Source organism: Mus pahari, chromosome 17, assembly GCF_900095145.1.
Source record: "Mus pahari chromosome 17, PAHARI_EIJ_v1.1, whole genome shotgun sequence".
NCBI classification, from domain to species: domain Eukaryota; kingdom Metazoa; phylum Chordata; class Mammalia; order Rodentia; family Muridae; genus Mus; species Mus pahari.
This window is the reverse complement of record NC_034606.1, coordinates 48,217,989-48,230,381: the sequence shown is the minus strand read 5'-3', so window position 1 is coordinate 48,230,381 and position 12,393 is coordinate 48,217,989. Positions and strand designations below refer to the sequence as shown.

The following is a 12,393-nucleotide window of genomic DNA, read 5'->3' as shown; positions in this document are numbered from 1 at the left end:
CTTAGAACACCTTGGGGTTCAAGGCCCCACTAACTTCCAGCATCTCTTGCCTGTCTCATTGTCCTGGCAACTCTTACCCTGTGTCCTACATCCAATAGTACCTGCCCCATATATTTAACTCAGCACATTTGAGTAGAAAGTTATTCATTGCTTGCCCAAAATTTCAATTTAATTTTATTTTACCCGATACCTGGCAAACAACTGAGACATCCGAAAGCCTATGAGTTCCTTATTGTAAATAACCAGGCATGGGGTGCGCACTTCAGAACTCAGCACCCAGGAGGTACGAAACAATATGTGAGACACACTTATACATGCTTATACTAAAAAGGTGAGGCAAGGCCGGGCGGTGGTGGTACATACCTTTAATCCCAGAGTGTGGGAGGCAGAGGCAGGTGAACCTCTGAGTTCAAGGCCAGCCTGGTCTACAAAATGAGTAGGACAGCCAGGACCACACAGACAAACCGTTTTCAAAAACCCAGAAAACAAATAAAAACAAAAACAAAACAAACAAACAAAAAAAAAAAAACAAGAAAGGGAAAAAAATGTGAGGTTAGAGTTTAACCATCTGTTCTCTATTTATTTACACTTAATCTGATAATGTAACTCCTGAACCTCTAAGCAGTACCTGGGATACCGCCAGGGTTCGGGTAACTCTAGCTCAGGCCTTCAGATCTGCCCTTGAAGTCTACCTGGGAGCCTTTATCCAAACCCTCAGCAATCCCTGGAAGGACTAGAGCCAGAGGCCCGGGGAAAGTGATGTGTCACTGAGGATTCTGTTCCTCTTCTTGGCTAGTCAGGTGACTCCCCAGGGCAAGCCACTCCCCTGCAAGTCCGATGCCCTGAGTTTGCTCCCTGGGTCCCACAAGATGGAAGCAGCAGACAGGTTCTCGTGGCTTGTCTTCTGACCTCCACATGTCTGGTGGCTCATGGGCACCCACCCCCACATCAATAAATAAAGAAACAAATACAAAATATCAGTTCTCTGTTCTCTCTGGGCCATGACTCATTCCTATACCAAAAACTGAAAGACCTTCAGCCTTTTCTGAGGGTCAAGGGGCTGGGCTGGGCGGGGGATTCTCTGCCAATGCCTGAAGGAAAGGGAGTGATAAGGAAATTCTGGTCTTAGGTCATAGCCGAGCCTTGAGGGATTAGGTCATATGTCTTTTTTCTTCTGCTTATGGGGTTCCCAAACCACTTCAGTGACAGGCCAGGATCACTGAGGACTGTGAAACCCAGCATGGAGTCACTGGGGATTGGGATACTAATGGTATTCAAGGCAAGGGACTGCTTTTCCCCAGGAAGATCTACCCAAGATCTGCCCGGTGCCGGGTGCCATGAGGGATGAAGAAAGCTGGCATCGCATACCTCCTGATTTTATCTGTCACCAGATGAACAAAGACAGAAGGAGACTTGCCTGGTAAACGCCTGGAAGGAGAGTGGGCAGGAACACCTGGCTCTAGATGCAGCAGCAAGTTTGCCACCCCTACACTCAGGAGGCTGAGCCTGGAGAAGTGCAGATGTGAGCGTTCATGTTCAGAGCCAGCTTGGGCTATAAGTGAGTTCCAGGCCAGCTGGGAGCTATCCAGTGAGACCCTAAAAAGTGGGCGGGGAAGGAAGGAAGGAAGGAAGGAAGGAAGGAAGGAAGGAAGGAAGGAAGGAAGGAAGGAAAAGGGCTGGAGAGATGGCTCAGTGGTTGAGAGCACTGATTGCTCTTCCAGAGGTCCTGAGTTCAAATCCCAGCAACCACATGGTAGCGCACAACCTTCTGTAATGGGATCTGATCCCTTCTTCTGATGTGTCTGAAGACAGCCACAGTGTATTCAAGTACATGAAATAAATATATAATTATTTTTAAAAAAGGAATTAAAATTTGTAACAACCAAAATACACCAAAGAACAAGGATGCTGGTGGTCATCAGGGGATGAAAGTCTGGGAGAGAAAGGATATCAAAGAAAGAAAAACAACAGCTTTACTGCTAACTACTCCTGATGTCACCTACTCCCTTTTTCTGATGCCCTGGTAAGGCCTAGTGTCAGCTCTTTGGAGGAGCCTGGGTAGAAATCTATCTCCTTCACTCCGAAGAAAATGGACCACAGGCTCCCTCAGCTTTCTCTGTCTGCCACCCTTGGAGCCACATCCCTATCTGAGCTAAAGTCTGGATCAGTCAGGGGGGGAAGAGTGACAGGAAGAGAGACAGCGTCCCCCCTGGGGAGCAAGGACCTGTGGGTTACACTCGACCACTCAGAGATCTGGGAAGAGAGTTTGTGGAGAGTTGAGACCCAGTTCAATAATCAAACAGAACAAGGCAGGCATAGTGAGACAAGCTTGTGAGCCAGAACTCAGGAGGAGGCAGAGGCAGGAGGATCACCGGGAGTTGGAAGCTAGCTTGGCCTACATAGTGAGAGAGACACTGTCTTTAAACAGACACCAAATCAGACAACTCTGGCAACACACAACTGGAGCTCAGTCCTCACCGGGGCTGGAGGCAGCCAAGCACCGGGATGCTCTGGCTCCAGGCAGCTGGAGAGTGGTGGGAACAGCAGAGTCTCAGGTGGCTTGTGTGTTTTAGATTTATTTTATTTATGTCTGTGTCAGAGCATAAGGTGTCCATGGAGGGCGGGAGAGGGCTTTGGTTCCCCTAGACCAGCGGTTCTGGTTCTCACACTTCCTGATGCTGCCATCTTTCATACAGTTCTTCATGTAGTGGTGTCTCCCAACCATAAAGTTGTTTCGTGTAATTCTGCTACTGTTATGAATCCTAACGTAACTAATCTGTGTTTTCCGATGGCCTTTCTGGGGTCGCGGCCCACAGGTTGTGAACGGCTGTCCTAGGGCTGGAGTTGACATGGTTGGAAGTGCTGGGAACTGAACTCTAGTCCTCTGAAAGTGTAGCAAGTGCTCCTAACCTCTGAGTCATCGCTCCAACCTGTGACTCTTCCTCTGGACAGTTCAGTAGTCATAGCAACTCTCCTGACCACATGACTCTTCCCTCCCCTAAGATGACAAGATCGGTCCAGATTTTGGTATGAGCTTCAAATATTTTCCACTTTGATATCAGTTCTGTCTTCCCAGGTTGTGAGTCAGCACGGCCTGGAGGTCATATATGACCAGTCAGGAGGCCATGCTAGTGTGAGGCCTGCTGTGGAAGTGTCTGTAGAAATCTCAAGAGTGAAGTCTCCTCTTTGGCTTTTCGTTTGACATCTTGCCGGTCGGTTGAAGTATGAGTGCAGACAGGATCTGAAGTAGCAGGGGGGTGCCTTAGTGAGGACAGTTGCCCGTGACCTCTGACCCATGCGACTTTCAGGAAGAGAAGCAACTGTGAGGAGGTTCAGCCAGAGAGAAAAGAGATGGACAGTCAGTAAGGACCCTAAGGAAGGCAACAGGGCAGGCTGGGAAGACGGCTCTGATGGTAACAGGAGCTGTGCTCGCTGTGCAAGCGCGAAGACCACAGTTCGGGTCTCCGGTACACATTGTGTAGGTTTCTTACTTCTAGGCACAAGAGGAGCCCCCATATCTACCCTCACCCCTTTTGAGACAAGGTCTTACTCTGTAGAACAGACTGGCTTGTGTTTGTGATCCTCCTGTCTCAGCCTCTCAAGTGCTGAGATCAAAAGTGGAATAATACTTAACTGATGTTAGATCCAGCCTCATATCCCAGGGTAGTAGGTGCCCTTCCACATTCAAGCTCCTGATTTTTTTTTAACTTGTTTCTTTGAGACGGGGACTTATGTAGCATAGGCTGACCTCAACTCAATCTGTAGCCAGGGACAGATAACCTGAACCTTTGCCTCCACTATCCAAGTTCTGGAATCACAGATGTGTTGGCCATTGTTCCTTATTTATTTATTTATTTATTTATTTGAGACAGGGCCTCTGTGGTGGTTTGAATAAGAAATGGCCCTCATAGGCAAGTGTATTTGAACGTTTAGTCACCAATTTGTGATGGTTTGTGGGGAGGTATGGAGGTGTGGTCTTGCTGAAGAAATGTCCCTGGGGGTGTGGGCTTTGAGAGCTTATAGCCTGGCCCCACTTCCGGCTCTCTCTCGGGTTCCTACTTAAGGGTCAATGTTATCTCTCAGCATCCGTCTCCCCCAGCTAGGTTGGCCTGCTCTCTGTGGCCGGCCATGCCTTCCAGCTATAATGGGCTCTTATCCCCCTGGAACTGTGAGACACAATAAACTCCGTCTTCCCTAAAGTTGCCTTTGGTTATGGTGTTTTTACCACAGCAACAGAAAAGTAACTAGCACAGTCTCTCACCGTGTAGCCCAGAACTCACACAGACCCACCTGATGGAATGCTCCAGTCACCAAGCATTCCGGTACTGAAGAGTTTGGGTAATAGTTCTCTATTTTTAGGCAACAAGTCTCTTCCTCACTCTGCCGCTCAACCCTCGGAGTTCTATGCTCATCCGGGTCTCACATCACTGAGGGCAGTAGCCACACCCATCTCAGCCTCTCTGGCCTTGGCCACCTCCTGCTTCTACCCACTGTGTTCCCATCTCCAGGCTCTACACCTCCGTGTGCTCTCCGAGCGGTCTTCCATTCCCTATCTGGCCAGGACCAGGTTGAAGAATACTCCGGAATGCCAGGGACATACTCTCTCCTTCTCACAAGATCACACATCCAGCAAGTGTTTATAGAGTACGTGATAGGCTCTGTTCTGGGGTCCAGGCACAGAGAACTGACTGCAGATTCCTGACTTGGGGGAAGCCCCACCATCTAGTGGAATGGGTATGTGGGCACAGAGCATCGTGAATTAACAGGCAGGATAACTGAAGCGCTACAAAGACCGCTCTGTGCCAGTGGTGTCCCTCGAGGGAGCACAGGGCCAGAGTTGGCCTAGCTGAAGAGGTGACACCTGCACTTTAATCCGGAACTGGCCTCAGTACGTTTGGAGATTTGTTCAGGAAGGAACGACTGGTTCACAGGCTTGAAAATGGGGCAGGGCAGGGCAGGGCAGGGCAGGGCAGGGCAGGGCTGTGGCCTGGACTCTGTGGCCAGCGGTGTTGGCAACACGCCCCGAGCGCGAGTCAGAGCCCTGGCCAGCACGATCAGCTCCCGCAGGCTCCCAGGACCGAAGGCTCAGGATTTGAGAGCCCATCGCGGGGGCGACATCTTGTTCTCTTCACCGGGACAAAACAGGCCCAGAAGCCACACAGAGGCGCCACAGTAGCCAGTCTCTCGCCGAGCCTCTTCCGTGCAGCGCCGTCAGCCATTCAGCGCGCACTCCCGTCTTCACAAGCGGAAGTGGGCGGGGACAATGGGAGTCTCCGCCCCCTGCCCGCCCACCTCCGCGCTCCTGACTGGTTCCGCAGGGCGTCCCCGCCCCCGAGGTGTTGCAGCCGGGGCGGGTTGTTGGGGGAGCGGCCGGCCGAGTAGCGGGTGTAGAACCGTGGGGCCACTGTCTCTTCTTCGCCACCATGGGGGCCCAGCTGAGCACGGTAGGCGACATGGGTCTGGGGTCCCCAGGCTTGCACCGTGGGGACACCGTACGATCCGGGGCGCCCAGCACCGATTCAGGAGCCCCGCGCCCCACCCGGCCCCTTGCAGACCGTGACTCACGCCCTGGCTCGTGGCCGCGGGCCACTCTGGCCCGGCCTCAGGCCAAAGGGGGGAGGTCGGAGCGTGGGGTGGACATTGAGGACCCTGTTGGGTGTGCGCGAATGTGAACAGGGAATGAGTGACGTGCGCGCCCCACCTGAGTGGGCGTGACTTGTGAGTGTAAGAAAGTTGAAGTGCCTGCTCCCCGTGGGGGATGTGAAAGGTGTGAGGGTTTTTGTAAATGGGAACGTGAAGTGTGACCGTAGGTGCACGGTTCTGTGCGTGGAGGAACCGATAGCGGTGTGTGTGAGAAATGAGGGTGTGGGTGTGAAGACACGTGGGCGTGAATAGTGGACACGTGTGAGCTGGCAGGAAGAGTACTTTGGGGTGCGTGTGTGTATGGGAAAAGTGTGTAGGATGTCCCTACAGGGGTTGGGCGCATCTTCTTGCCGTAAACAAGGCAGTAGTTGGCCATGATCTTTCCAGCTGTCACCCAGAAAAGCCCTGGCCATTCTTGTTACTCACAGAGCTGCACTGTCACTGAAGAAGTGTCACTTAGACTTGGCCATCAGCCCAGGGCACTGAGGATGCTGGGACCTTCTAACATCTATAAATCTGCTCTCTCACTGTTACTCTGGACCGGCCAAGGCCCTTTCCACAATACTGGAGCCCATTCTCCTTATTTCCTTTTATTATTATTATTTTTTTTTCTTTTGGTTTTTTGGGATAGGGTTTCTCAGTGTAGCCCTGGAATGCTCTCTGTAGACCAGGCTGCCCCCAAACTCACAGAGATCCTCCTGCCTCTGCCTCTCCAGTGCTGGATTAAAGGTGTGCCCCACCACTGCCCTGTTCCTCCTTGATTTCTTAAGAGCATCCATGAGAACTGTGCCCAGTCCCAGTTACACAAACATACCCCTGAGGTGCCCAGCTCTTTGGGTATGACAAGATTAGGCTAGCGCCTGTCTTGGAGGGTGCCCTCCCTTCGCTCTGCAAGATTCAGGGCTCCTGGTGAAGACGGTCTTCTTGGCATGGCATTTGCTCTTGCGAGAGTGACCAATCCAGTATGGACCATCTAAGGAGCAGCCTGGCCCAAGGCAAACAAACCCCAGAGTGACAACACCCCAGAATGACATGCTGACCAGTTTCCCCAGAGATTGCCCGTGATCCCTTTCCTCCCCTGCTTTCCAGGTTCCTCACCTTTTGGACCATGTTGGTGGTACCCCAGCACCTAGCTTTTTCATCCACTCATGTTAAGTCAACAGTAGTTCCTTGCAGGCAGCAGAGCGCAGTCTAATTATCAGGGGGCCCCACCATGGCCTCATCGGTCCAAGGGTTGCTTGGTATTGTCTTTTGACTTATGGGACTGACTGGGGTCTTACACCTCAGTGCCCACGCTATACGTTAGGCCTGGAGGCCTGTGTGCTGTGTGTGTGTGCGGCTGCTGGGTATTGGGTGTACCGGATGTCTTATCTGGGCCATGCAGGCCCTGTGGGAGGACCTCCTGCATATATTGGGGGCCCCAACCCAGAGGATGGCACTTGAGTCTGCTGGCCACCAGGAGAAGGTTGCAGGCTTGGCCTGCTGCTCTGGACTGCCTCTCTGTCTGTGAGTTCCAGAAAGCCCTTGACAGACCTATCCCTCTTATAGAGTATATAAGGCCTTTCCAATAGCTTCTGGTAACTCTGGGCCTGGGCCTGGTTGGTGGCTTAGATTCCACAGAGGGTGGCTCAGTTATCCACCTGTTCTTACTTCTGGGCTCCCTTCCCCCATTGTCTGGAGCTCAGCCCAGAGGCCCCCCTGCTCCCCCCCCCCCATTTCAGGACTTCCTCCATATCCTCCCACTTCCTCCCACTTAGAACAAGATTGGGAGGGCCGTGGTCACTTGATCCTGGCAGGACAGCAGGAGAGTGGGTGGTGGGCAGGTAAGCGAGCCTATGACTGGCTTGTTTAAACCCCAGGTCAGGGAGCTGGCACCTGGAGGGAGGCGGTGACTGAGCTCTCTACCAACCTTCCCTATCTAGCCCGGGCAGAGTGGATTCCAGGGTTTTAGAGGAGGAAACGACAGAGTGAGAAGCCCAGGCAGGGTGTCCCATGGATGAGGAACGGGCTATGCATCCCTTAGCTGCAGTGAGTAAGCTGGGGGGGGGGGTGCTCCTGGGACCCAGTTTCTCTACCTCTCCTTGCTGTCAGAGCAAGGAGAGGAAGAGGGCAGGTTCTTTGGTACAGTGGAATGTGGCCTGCAGGGTCAGGGTATGGGAAGCAGCTGCTCTCAAGGACTTAAAACTGGTTGGGGTAAGGGTGTGTGTGTGTGTGTGTGTGTGTGTGTGTGTGTGTGTACACAGCTGAGGAGGAGCAGGGGCAGGGACTTGGCCTCGGCCATCTGCCTCCTGTTTACTTGACCCTGTTGCTGGCACTAGAGTGGTGCCATGGAAGGATGGGGGACAGCCTGTTTACCCCATGCCAGTGGGGACAGAATACATCAAGTCCCCTGGTGAGTGAGTCTGGTTGGGCCTCCAACTTTGGGAGACCCAAGCTTTGCTCTCTGCTCTTAGCCTTGGTGCAGTCTCCCCTGAGACTGGGTCTGTCACCACTCTAGTTTGAGCTCCTCGGACAGAGGGTTTAGGCCTGGGACACACACATACACACACACATACACATACACACACACACCCCTACCTTGGACACAGGAATACATGCTAAGGTTGTTGACTGACTGAATGACAGCTAGGATGGCTTGTCACAGCTGTTGTTCCTTACTAGATAGGAATTTTTATTTAGAAAATGTTTGCCTCCCCCCTCTCAGTGTCTGGACATGTCTCTGGGCTCAGGCTTGTCCCCAAAGCCTCTGTTTTCTTACCTGCATTGGGAGTGACAACAGCACCTCCCAGATGTGGCCTGAGGGTTGAGGTATGAGGGCAGTGCTTTTTGGGAGCAACCACGAGCCAGTTCTTGGCTCATTAAACCTGTCCCTTCTGAACATGATCCTGTGCCAGGGACAGGTGGCATGACAACCTCCGCAGCCCGTGCTGTGCCTCAGGAAAATAGGATGGGCTGAACCCCTCCCTCATGGGGGAGCAGGCTTGGCTTTTGTCCTGTTTTGCACACAACGTGAGAAGTCAGAGGGTTGTGAGGGATCAGGAGAGAGAGATGTGGTTGTCCTTGTGGCGAGTCCACAAATATTTACAGAGTTCCTTCTGCACCAAGTGCTGGCATAGTGGTGTCTGGGCAATCCTAAGTTACCCAGAGATTCTGGGCAGTGGTGGCGCATGCCTTTGATCCCAGTCTTTGGGAGGCAGAGGCAGGCGGATTTCTGAGTTCGAGGCCAGCCTGGTCTACAGAGTGAGTTCCAGGACAGCTAAGGCTACACAGAGAAACCCTGTCTCAAAAAAAAAAAAAAAAAAAAAAAAAAAAAAAAAAAAAAAAAAAAAAAAAAAAAAAAAAAAAAAAAAGGTTACCCAGTTGCCCAGGGCTGTTATGGGGACCCTAGCTGATGTTCAAGCTGCAGGCTCAGGGGACTCCAGCTAGTGAGCCTGACAGTGTACTCAAACAGTCCTGCTGGGGGCGATAAACCAGGGTTCACCGAGCATGGGCCCAGATGGTCGAAGTCATTGATGCCCATTACTAGGGCTCCCAACAGTCGTGGTTTCTGGATGTGGTTTTGCTCCTAGCAATGGAATTTTCTGTAGCAGAAATATCGCCAGAATGGCCCTCAGGCCCAGAAAGCTCACAGAGAGGCCCAGGCTGTGAAAAGTCACCAAGGACCTGGTTAGGTAGGCTCCGCAGGGAAGAGTTAACATTTGGGTTGGGTTCTGAAGGATTCATAGACGTCTGCTGGCTAGATGCATCTAGAGGCAGGGCATGGGGGGGGGGGCAGAAAGAAAAGCGTGCAAAGGCCAAAACAGGATAAGTTGTTGTGGAGGGAGAAGGGAGAGGAGTCTGTGTTGAAGCCACACATCGGGTGCGTTGAAAGCTGGTGGGTGGGTTCCTCCTGCATGTTGGAGGTGGTGGAACAAGCTCGTTGGTTTGGGATGCTGGACTCAGGAATATGCCTTCCAAGGGGGAATAGTATCTGGCTACAGGCTCTGATGGGGACATAGTGGGACCTGTCCCTAGAAGTGGCTCAGAAACAGCAAGATGGGACTGAGAAGTCCTGAATTCAAATCGCAGTCACACTCGTGTTTGGTTTTGTTACCTTGGCCAGTCACTTGTTTACCCTGAGATAGCGTGTGAGAATCTGGCGGTATGAATGTAATCCTGGGACTGTGGTGTGACTTGGGGCAGGGCAATTCCCTCGAGCCTGTTTCCCCTCTGTGGCTTGGAGTAGCAGCTATACTCTCAGTCAAGAGCTGAAATGGAGTGATCCCAGGGACAAAAGGCCCTGTCCTTGGAGCGGTACCAGCTCAGGGATTTTGGCTGGTGTTTGCCCTGTGCATGGCCTTTGGAAGCCCCATCACTTATGTCTCCAGAGCCCTAGGGAACCCTTTCTGCGTTCTGGGCCGGGCCTCCAACCTGGGATTCTTTGAGCTTATACTCCCTGGTGTCAGCTTGGTCTTTCAGTGAGCCTCAGAACAATGCTAGCAAGGTGCTCAGTACAGTGGTATGCATTGAATGGGCGTGGTCCTGATGGAAGTATCATGGACCCAGGAACTGGCTCTTTTTAAACTCACCGGTAACTTATCAGGGGCCTGTGTGGTGAGGCCTTGGCTGGGAGAGAGGCAGTTTGTTCTGGGCCCAACAGAGGGCCTTGGCTGCTGGGGCTGCTTGAACCTGCAGGGCCGGTTTGTGTGTGAGGAGTGTGTCTGGATGATTGATGGTCCCCTCCACTTCTCAGGTTGCACACCCCTCTGGGGATTGGATGGGCTGGCGGCGGGGGGGGGGGGGGGGCTCCCAGCTTAGCCTACTGCTCCCTGGGAAGAGTTCCTCATGATGAGCCTCACATTCCTTTTTTGCAGACTGGCACAAGAGGCTCAGACAGAGTGCCCTCGGAAGCTACTGGAAGGTGGGGAGTCCTGGCAGGGCTTTGAGAGAGAGGGACAGTGGGGCTGGGCCAAGCAATCGGCTCAGTGAGTGAGAGCACTTCTTCACTCTTGTCTCCTGACAGAAGTAACCAGAAAGGAAAGATCTTTGCTTGTGCTGTCAGTCTGCATGGCAGAGGAAGGAGGAGCCTGTCCCTGAGGCTCTTCACATCCCTGCTAACCAGGGAGCAGAGGAAGGGCAGGAGCCAGATCCAGTGACTCCCTTCTTTCAGCTCAGCGCAGCTTCCCAAAGCAGTTGCCCAGGGCTACTCAGCCAGTGAGGAGCAGTGCCCAGCCAGTGCTGAAGGCAGCCCAGGGAGAGGCTCAGGGTCATTATGGGAAGTGACTCAACTTATCCAACCTCACTGGCTTGTTGCCATGGCTCTGGATAGAAGCAGGGAGGGAAGAGTCTGGAAGCCCTAAGAAACTGGTACATGCACGCTGGGGGCCCTGTGCCCAGGGCAGTGGCCCAGAGGAAGCTGGTGCATTAGACTCTTGGAGCTCTGTGGTCAGTGAAGGGCTCTTAGGTAGGTTCTGAGCAGGGCTGAGAACTAGAACTTGGGCCTGGGATTTGACTCCATCCATAGAGTCCTTGCTTAGCGTGTACGGCACACATGCCTGTAATGGCCACACTTGCTTAGCGCGTACGGCACACATGCCTGTAATGGCCACACTTGCTTAGCGTGTACGGCACACATGCCTGTAATGGCCACACTTGGGAGCAGGAAGATCAGAAGTTCAAGGTTTTTCAAAACTTTCCTTGTGGTGCTGGGCACAGAGGACTGAATGGGATGGCAAATGCCATGAGTCTGGTTTTGGTAGTTTCTCCTCGTGGGCTGCCCAGGGGAGTTCTCTGGACAAGGCTGGAGGGGAAAGGTCACAGGAGGAAAGGCCCGGGGATGCTGGTGAAGTGGCACCCGTAAGGAAGGGGCAGGACCCCGTGCTGACCTTGGGCTCCGCTCTGTCGTTGCAGCTGAGCCGCGTGGTGCTCTCACCCGTCTGGTTCGTGTACAGTCTCCTCATGAAGCTGTTTCAGCGCTCCACACCGGCCATCACCCTCGAGAACCCCGACATCAAGTACCCTCTGCGGCTCATCGACAAGGAGGTGAGTGCCCTGCTCCACCCCCAGCATCCCCTTGGCTCCCAGGTACCTATGCTGCCCCTCCATGTCCCTCCTCCCACCACCACGTTGCAGATGTAGAGAGCAAGGCCATGGAGGAGTGACAGGGATTCAGACCCTGCTCTTTGTGGTGGGAACTCTCCCTGGAGGGTTAGAAACAGATACGGTTCCCTCAGATATGGCACAATGACAGGCCAAAGTACCATTTCACCAAAAGCCACACTGGGGACTCAGTGGTTTTATTGCGCTTACTTAAAAAGCATGGATGACCGTGGGTGACCCCAAAGCTTCCATGCCACCAAAAAGCCTCACCCTGACATGGATGATGGACCTCCCAACATGGCATAGGTGGCATGCCACCTGAGTTAACCCTCTCTTGTCTGTACACTATAGTATCTTCAGAGACCCCCCAGGTCAGGTCAGTTGGGGCAGAATCACATAGCTGTCTGTGAGGTGCAGGAAGAGAGTGGCTGGAACCTCAGGTGAAGGCCCAGTGACCCTCCCCAGACCATCTTTCTATGAGGGAAAGCAACTACAGGCCCAGTCTGGAGGGCGGGGCGTGTCTTTCAAGTAGTCACAGTTGCTTGATGAAAATGATATGGAAGCCAGGCATGGTGGTGCACGCCTTTAATTCCAGCCCTTGGATATCCGCAGAGGTAGGCGGATTTCTGAGTTCGAGGCCAGCCTGGTCTACAGAGTGAGTTCCAGGACAGC

The 12,393-nt window shown here is 53.0% G+C and overlaps 1 protein-coding gene across 4 annotated transcripts in view; it reads left to right on the top strand.

Annotated features, from left to right (window-relative positions):
- The first annotated feature begins 5,351 nt into the window (after positions 1–5,351).
- Positions 5,352–12,393, top strand: part of LOC110334722 (NADH-cytochrome b5 reductase 3) — an 18,507-nt gene continuing 11,465 nt past the window's right edge. The window contains exons 1-3 of one of the 4 annotated variants that reach the window (XM_029548230.1): positions 5,430–5,444; positions 10,497–10,543; positions 11,533–11,664. In XM_029548230.1, the coding sequence (XP_029404090.1) occupies positions 11,581–11,664 (84 nt within the window). In that variant the 5' untranslated portion in view covers positions 5,430–5,444; positions 10,497–10,543; positions 11,533–11,580. Of the gene's footprint in view, positions 5,445–7,443; positions 7,467–7,568; positions 7,672–10,496; positions 10,544–11,532; positions 11,665–12,393 lie in introns of those variants that run through there. The other 3 variants (XM_021216583.2, XM_029548229.1, XM_029548228.1) reach the window with 3 other exon arrangements.